The sequence below is a fragment of the Orycteropus afer genome, unplaced genomic scaffold (assembly GCF_000298275.1).
Source record: "Orycteropus afer afer isolate SDZICR_OR568_19922 unplaced genomic scaffold, OryAfe1.0 scaffold00200, whole genome shotgun sequence".
Classification (NCBI taxonomy): domain Eukaryota; kingdom Metazoa; phylum Chordata; class Mammalia; order Tubulidentata; family Orycteropodidae; genus Orycteropus; species Orycteropus afer.
This window is the reverse complement of record NW_006921787.1, coordinates 961,998-970,993: the sequence shown is the minus strand read 5'-3', so window position 1 is coordinate 970,993 and position 8,996 is coordinate 961,998. Positions and strand designations below refer to the sequence as shown.

The 8,996-nt window shown below is 39.3% G+C and overlaps 1 protein-coding gene across 1 annotated transcript in view; it reads left to right on the top strand.

Annotated features, from left to right (window-relative positions):
* The first annotated feature begins 1,039 nt into the window (after positions 1-1,039).
* MCPH1 (microcephalin 1) overlaps positions 1,040-8,996 on the top strand; it is a 505,419-nt gene continuing 497,462 nt past the window's right edge. Inside the window, exons 1-2 of the mRNA XM_042781949.1 lie at positions 1,040-1,043; positions 1,443-1,534. Coding sequence (XP_042637883.1) covers positions 1,040-1,043; positions 1,443-1,534 — 96 coding nt within the window. The remainder of the gene's footprint in view (positions 1,044-1,442; positions 1,535-8,996) is intronic.

Genomic DNA, 8,996 nt, shown 5'->3' with positions numbered 1-8,996 from the left:
AATCCTTCTGCCTAGTCCGCCATCTTGCCAGAAGCCCCTCGTCAGATGTCTTGACTGCTGCTTCCGTTGGTGTTGATTGTAGACCCAAGTAATATGAAGTCCTTGACAACTTCAAACCCCTTCAAGCTGTTTATTGGACCACTTGTGAGGATATTTGTTTTCTTTATATTGAGGCAGACTGTATCTTTAATTTTCATCAGTAAGTGCTTCAAGTCGTTGTCACATTCAGCCAGCAAAGTTGTGTCATCTGTGTATTGCAGGTTGTTAATGAGTCTTCCTCCAGTCTTGATGCCATGTTCTTCTTCATATAATCCACTTTCTTGGATTATTTGCTCAGCGTGCAAGTTGAATAAGTATGGTGAAAGGATTCAACCTTGACCTGCTGACTTTTGATTTTGAGCCACAAAGTATCACCTTGTTCTGTTCGAATGACAGCCTCCTGATCTATGTACAGTTTGCTTAGGAGTATAATCAAGTGTTCTGGAATTTCCATTCTTAATGTTATCCATCATTTGTTATGATCTACACAATTGAATTCTTTTGTGTAGTCAATAAAACAGAAGTAAACATCTTTCTGGTATTCTTTGCATTCAGCTAAAGACCTATCTGAACCATCTGAACAGTATATAAAATTCAAATTTCAGTGTCCATAAACTCTGGTAGCATAGTGCCTAAGGCACTTGACTGCTCACCAGAAGGCTGGCGGTTGAAACCCACCAGCCACTCCTCGGAAAGAAGGTTGGGCAATCCTACTTCTGTAGTGATACTGCCTCGGAAACCCAAGGAGAGGTCGCTATGAGTCGGGGCTGACTCCACAGCAAACAACAACAACAAATAAAGTTTTATTGAACACAGCACTACTCATTAATGCTACAATGGCAAAGTTGAATGCTTGAGACACTGACCATATGTCCTACAAATCCTAAAATATTTACTACCTAATAGTTTACATAAAATCTTTTGCTACTGCACTGGAAGAGTTAAGCCTAGTTTAGGAATTTGAGAAAGGCATGAGAGTATTAACGATGTAAACTGTGATATGTGTATGATTAAAGTTCTTTATTTAAAATTTTAGGGAGCTCTGGTAGCATAGTGGCTAAAGCACTTGACTGCTAACCAGAAGGCTGGCGGTTCAAACCCACCAGCCACTCCTCGGAAGGAAGGTTGGGCAGTCCTACTTCCGTAGTGATGCTGCCTTGGAAACCCAAGGAGGAGTTGCTATGAGTCAGGGTTGACTCGATGGCACATAACAACAACAACAACATTTAAAATTTTAAGAACCATAATAGCACTGATGAATATTTAAAGTTGAGTAAGCTTTTATGGAAGAAATTTTAAATTTATTTTTTATAGTAAATGGAATGAGAGAAAAGTCTTGAAATCATTGGGTGAGGAATGCTGGAAGTGCAAATATTAATTTCATGTTAATATTTTGTTTTCAGATGTAGTGGCATATGTTGAAGTGTGGTCATCCAATGGAACAGAAAATTATTCAAAGACATTTACGAACCAACTTGTGGATATGGGGGCAAAGGTAAGAAATTCATTTTACCTTTGATAGCATATGACATTTCCCAGATATTTAATTACATGTATTTGCATTTTCTTATTTTGGGAATTATTACTCAGAATGTGAAGGACAAAGAAGGTAGGGGGTAAGTGGTGAAGAAAAAAGAAAAGAACCAGGTCATTAAGAAATTATTGCAGTAGACTTAGAGAATAGTAAGCTGGTCTTTGAAGACGATGTGAGAGAAGATAGGGGATGAAAGTGTGGATTCTGACTTTGTTACTAGGGTGAATGATAGTGTTAATCAAAATGAGGAATACAGGTAAAGGAATAGGTGTTTAAGGTAAAGGTTATGAATTTGGGCACATTTGCAATACCTGATAGATATTTGCTTATAGGAATCTGGAATGTAAGATAGTCAAGGCTGTTGATAATGATTTGGGGTCAGAAGGTTAGGGTTAGATGAAAGCACAGAGGAGGTATTTAGGATAAAAAAGAAGGCTGAAGGTAGAATTCTATTCTGTACTTAAAGGACAGGTGAAAGGGGAGAGGGGAACCCAGGGACAAAGATACAGAATGGCAGGAGAATCTGGAAATCAAGTGTGTGTCTATCAGAGGAAGAATTCCATTCAAAGATGGAATTTTAAAACATTTGAGAATTTAGAACTATGATTGGCAAGTATATTTTAGATTTGACACCTCTAAGGCCATTATTTTCCTTTTTGTTTATTCACTGGTCACTGCAGTTTTTGGTGAAATGGGAAATGGGAATGCTGTATCATATAGAAACAGTTCTTTTAACAGTGAACAAAGTATGTTTATGTGGTTTTTGGGAGTGGGGAGAAGATCAGTAAGTAGTGAAAGGGAAAAACGAAGGTGGATGAGAATTGAAGGTTATTGTTGTTAGGTGCTATCTAGTCAGTTCTGATTCATAGCAACCCTGTGTTCCTGCACCATCCTCATAATCCTTACTATTTTGTAGCCCATTGTTGTAAATCCTGTGGACAACTCTTCCACAGTCATATTTGGAGTGCCTTCCACCCTGTTATAGAACACTATATCAGACAGTGTTCTACTGCTATTCGTAAGGTTTTTATTGACCAGTTTTTTAGAAGTCAGATTCTTCTTCCTAGTCTGTCTTAGTCTGGAAGCTTCACTGAAACCTGTCCACTATGGGTGACATTGCTGGTATTTGAAATACCAGTGGTATAACTTTCAGCATCACAGCAACACACAAGCCACTACTCTATGACAAAATGACAGATGAGTTATAGGACTTGGGAAAAGTAAGTACAGTAAATATTTTAGGACTTTTAGGGAAGAGATATCAGGCATAACGTTGAAAGAGGCACTCACTTTCAGGCTAAGAGTAAATGCCTCCTAAATTTTTTCTCCTTTGGAAGAAATCAGGGCTTTGCTTGCCCTGATTAAGGGATCAGAGACAGAGTAGGTACACATAGAGAGGAATCAGAATATACATGTAAGGATTAGTTTTAGACTTAGAGTACACCTTTATTTCTGATGTATTGGAATATTAGAAACTGAAGTAGTTTCTGTTTTATGGTACCTATACATTTGGGAAGTTGTTGTTCACTGTGGTGGAATAAGCCCCTACTCATGGCATCCACATGTGTTACAGAGTAGAACTTTTGCATTGGGTTTTCTTGGCTGTAATCTTTACAAACAAGATTGCAAAGAGCAGCTCGAGAAGATAAAATCAATTATAATGAAAAGTACAAAGATCTGGAGTTAGAAAACCAAAAGGGAAGAACATGCTGGGATTTTCTCAAACTGAAAGAACTGAAGAAAACATTAAAGTCTCAAGTTGCAATATTGAAAGATTGTATGGGCAAAATATTGATTTGTAGAGGAAACATCAAAAGAAGATGGCAGGAATACACAAAGTTGCTGTACCAAAAAGAATTGGTCAATGTTCATCCATTTCAGTAAGTGGCGTATGATCAAGAATCAATGGTATTGAAGGAAGACGTTGAATTGCACTGAAGAAATCGGGGAAGAACAAGGCTCCAGGAATTGACGGAGTACCCATTGAGATGTTTCAACAAATGGATGCCGCACTGGAGGCGCTTGCTCGTCTATGCCAAGAGATTTTTTGGAAGACAGCTATGTGGCCAACTGACAGGAAAAGGTCCATATTTATACCCATTCCAAAGAAAGGTGATCCCACAAAATGTGGAAGTTATCGAACAATATCATTAATATCTCACACAAGTAAAATCTTACTGAAGATAATTCAAAAACGGTTGCAGCAGTATATTGACAGAGAACTTCCAGACATGCAAGCTGGATTCAGAAGAGGGTGTGGAACAAGGGATGTCATTGCTGATGTCAAGTAGATCTTGCCTGAAAGCAAAGAATACCAGAAAGATGTTTACTTGTGTTTTATTGATCATGCAAAAGCATTTGATTGTATGGATCATAACAAATTGTGGATAACATTGAGAAGAATGGGAATTCTGTAACACTTGATTATGCTCATCAGGAACCTGTACATAGACCAGGAGGCTGTCCTTCGAGCACGACAAGGGGATACTGAATGCTTTCAAATCAGGAAGGGAGTGCATCAGGGTTGTATCCTTTCACCATACTTATTCAATCTGTATGTGGAACAAATAATCCGAGAAACTGGACTATATGAAGACCATGGCATCAGGATTGGAGGAAGACTCATTAACAATCTGTGATACACAGATGACACGACTTTGCTTGCTGAAAGTGACGATGACTTGAAGCACTTACTGATGAAGATAAGACTACAGTCTGTAATATGGGTTATATCTCAACATAAAGAAAATGAAATTCCTCACAACTGGACCAATAAGCAACATCATAATAAGTGGAGAAAAGATTGAAGTTATCAAAGATTTCATATTACTTGGATCCACAATCAGCTTCAATGTAAGGAACAGTCAAGACATCAGACAATGTATTGCACTGGGCAAATCTGCTGCAAAAGAGCTTTCAAATGCCGAAGAGCAAAGATGTCGCTTTAAAGGCTAAGGTACGCCTAACCCAAGCTATGGTATTTTCAATTGCCTTGTAAGCATGTGAGAGCTGGACACTGGATAAGGAAGACTGAAGAAGAGTTGATGCTTTTGAGTTGTTTTGGCAAAGAATTCTGAGAGTACCATGAACTGCCAAAAGAGCTAACAAATCTGTCCTGGAAGAAGTGCAGCTGGAATGCTCCTTAGAAGTGAGAATGGCCAGAATTTGTCTCATCTACTTTGGTCGTATTGTCAGAAGGGTCCATTCCCTGGAGAAGGGTATCATACTAGGTAAAGTGGAGGGTCAATGAAAAAGGGGAAGGCTTTCAACGAGATGGATTGACAGGGTGGCTACAGTGATGGGCTTAGGTGTGATAAGGATTATGAGGCTGGCACAGGACTGGGCAGTGTTTCGTTCTGTTGTATGTAGGGTTACTGTGAGTCAGAGCCAACTCAAAGACACCTAACAACAACAAATCTTTATAGAAGCCGTATTCCAGGTCTTTTATAGAGTTGGGTGCACTCAGGCTACCAACTGTTACGTTATCAGCTGGAACTCAAACTGCTTGTACCACCCAGGCTCCTTAATCTTGGAGTGTTACTGTTGGTGCTAGTTGCTTTCAGTTCTAACTACTGGCAAGCCTGTGTATGCAGAGTGGAACTGCTAGATAGGGTTTCAAGGCTGTCACCTTTCAGAAGCACGTTGCCAGACCTGTCTTCCAAGGCCCTTCTGGATGGGTTTGAACTGCCAGTCTTTTGGCTGGTAGTTGAGTGTTTAACTGTTTGTACCCCTCCCAGGGACTCCACACACTTGGGATAAGGATCTGTTGTTCGGTCTAAGAGAAAAGCCATTGACCATGTGAGTTGACAAAATAGCTTTTGAGGGTAGTATTAAGATCTTAGAACCCTTGGATCTTTGTTTTGCATCTTTTTATTTTGAAAATTTTCAGGTAGAAATGTTGAAATAATAGAGCACTAAACAAAGATTTAACCATTGTTAACATCTGAAAGTACTTGCTTTATCTCTGTTTCTCTATTCAGTGTTTATGTGTGTGTATATTTTTTTTCTGAACTGTTTGAAAACTGCAGGTATCATAATTTATCATTAGTATTTTAGTATGCATTGTTGAGTAACAAAGACATTTTCCTGAGTAACGATACTACCATTATCACATCTAAGAAAATTAGCAATAATTTCCTGATAGTTTTCTAAAGTGTTTGAATCAATTTATACTTCTACCAGTGTATGAATGTTTGCATTGCTATATATGTTTGGTTTTATGAATAAGTGTTTATTTTCAGCTACTCTGGTGTGTTTCTGATAAAGCCCTGGTGGCACAGTGATTAAACACTCACTTGTGAACCAAAAGATCAGCAGTTCAAATCCACTAGCTATTCTGCAGGATAAAGATGTGGCAGTCTGTTTCTGTTATGATTTACAGTCTTGGAAACTCTGTGGGGGTGGTTCTACTCTGTCCTGTAAGGTCACTGTTATTATTGTTAGGTGTCATTGAGTTGTCTCTGACTCATAACGACCCTTTGTACAACAGAACAAAATGCTTCCCCGTCCTGTGGCACACTCACGGTCCTTGCCATACCTGGGCCCATCCTGATGCCACAGTCTTCTTCATATAGTCAGGCTTCTCGGATTATTTGGTCAGCATACAGAGTGAATAAGTATGGTGAAATGATTCAACCCTGGTGCATTCCCCTGATTTTAACCCATGCAGTATCCCCTTGTTGTGTTCAAATGACAGCCTCCTGGTCTATGAACAGGTTCCTCATGAGCACAATTAAGTTCTAAAATTCTTATTCTTCTCAACGTTATCCGTAATTTGTTATGATCTACACAGTTGAGTGCTTTTGCAAAGTCAGTAAAACAGAAGTAAACATCTTTCTGGTATTCTTTGCTTTCAGCCAAGGTCCATCTGACATCAGCAATGAAATCCTTCATTCCACATCCTCTTCTGAATCCACCTTGCATTTCTGGAAGTTCTCTGTCAATATTCTGCTACAATTATCTTCAGCAAGATTTTACTTGTGTGTAATATTAATGGATATTGTTTGATAATTTCCACGTTCTGTGGGATCTTTGGAATGGGTACAAATATGGACCTTTCTTTGGAATGGGTACAAATATGGACCTTTTCCTGTCAGTTGGCCAGGTAGCTGTCTTCCAGATTTCTTCACATAGACAAGTGAGTACCTTCAGTATGGCATTCATTTGTTCAAACATCTCAGTGGGTATTCCATCAATTCCTAGAGCCTTGTTCTTCTTCAATTCCTTCAGTGCAGTTTTGACGTGTTCGTTCATTACCATTGGTTCTTGATCATATGCCACCTCCTGAAATGGATGAACATCGGCTAGTTCTTTTTGGTATGGTGACTCTGTATATTCCTTCCTTCTTCTTTTGATGCTTCCTACATCATTCAATATTTTGCCCATACAGTTTTTCAGTATTGCAACTCGAGGCTTGAATGTTTTCTTTAGTTCTTTCAGCTTGAGAAATGCTACGCATGTTCTTCTCTTTTGGTTTTCTAACTCCATTTCATTATAATTATTGACTTTTTCTTCTTGAGCTGCTCTTTGAAATCTTCTGTTTAGCTCTCTTGTCATTTCTTTCATTTGCTTTAGCTACTCTCCATTGAAGGACAAGTTTCATAGTCTCTTCTGACATCCATTTTGGTCTTTCTTCCCTTTTTTGTTAATGACTTTTTGCTTTCTTCATGGATAATGTTTTTGATGTCATTTGCACAATTCTTCTGGCTTTCAGTCATTGGTGTTCAGTGCATCAAATCTATTCTTTAGATGGTCTCTAAATTCAGGAGGGATATAATCAAGGTCATATTTTGGCTCTTGTGGACTTGTTTTAATTATCTTCAGCTTCAACTTGAATGTGCATGTGAGCAGTCACACAGTCATCTGATGGCCTTGTTTTGGCTGAAGATATTGAGCTTCTCCATCGCCTCTTTCCACATATGTAGTTGATCTGATTCCTGTGTACTGCATCTGGTGAAATCCACATGCCATTTGTTTTGTTGAAAAAGGTATTTGCAATGAATAAGTCATTGGTCTTGCAAAATTCTGTCATGCAATCTCCAGCATTATTTCCATCACCAAGGCCATATTTTTAAAGTACTAGTGATTGTTCTTTGTTTCCAACTTTCACATTCCCATCACGAGTGATAATCAACACATCTTGGTTGTATGTTTGGTCAATTTCAGACTGCAGAAGTTGGTAAAAATGTTCGGTTTCCTCATCTTTGGCTTTGGTGGTTTGTGCATAAATTTGAATAATAGTCATATTGAATGGTCTTCCTTGTAGGTAAATGGATATTATCCTATCACTGACAGCATTGTACTTCAGGACATATCTTAAAACAATTCTTTGTGATGATGAATGCCACGCCATTCCTTTTCAATTTGTTGTTCCTGGTCTAGTAGATCATATGGTTATCTGATTCAAAATGGCCAAACCCAGTCCATTTTAGCTTTCTAATGCATAGGATGGGAGCTCTGGTAGCATAGTGCCTAAGGCACTTTACTGCTAACCAGAAGGCTGGCGGTTCAAACCCACCAGCTTCTCCTCGGAAGGAAGGTTGGGCAGTCTACTTCCATAGTGATTCCGCCTTGGAAACCCAAGGAGGGGTCGCTATGAGTCAGGTACAACTCAACAGCACATAACAACAACAATGCATAGGATATTGATCTTTATGCTTTCCATTTCATTTTTGACAACTTCCAGTTTTCTTAGATTCATACTTCGTATGTTCCATGTTCCGATTATTAATGGATGTTTGCAGCTGTTTGTTCTCATTTTGAGTCATTCCACATCAGCAAATGGAGGTCCTAAAAGCTTTTCTCTATCCACATCACTAAGGTAGGCTTCCTTCTGAAGAGCCAGCTCTTCCCCAGTAGTATTTTGAGTGCTTTTTGACCTGAGAAGCTCATCTTCCAGTACTGTATCGGACATTGTTTCAGGGCTGTTCATAAAGTTTTCTAGTAATATTTCAGACAGCGTTTCAGTGCTATTCATAAGATTTTCACTGGCCAATTCTTTGAAAAGTAGATGGTGCCTTCTTCTGAGTCTGTCTTAGTCTGGAAGCTGTGCAGAAACCTGTCCACCATGGGTGACCCAGCTGTATTTAAAATACTGGTGGCGTAGCCTCCGGCCTCCAGCCTCACAGCAACGTGCAAGCCACCACAATACGACAAACTGACAGAGAAGGGGTAGATAGGGTCACTAAAAAAAAATCTCAAACCAAATTCTCTGCCGCTTTTGGTGCGGACTCATAATGATCCTTCCTTGGGTTTCTGAGTTGGTATCTCTACGGGAGTAGATTGTCCAGTCTTCCTTCGGAGAGGATGTTGTTGTTGTTATGTGCTGTTGAGTCGGCCCCGACTCCTAGCGACTCCTCCTTGGGTTTCTGAGGCAGTATCACTATGGAAGTAGATTGCCCCATCTTCCTTCCGAGGATTGGCT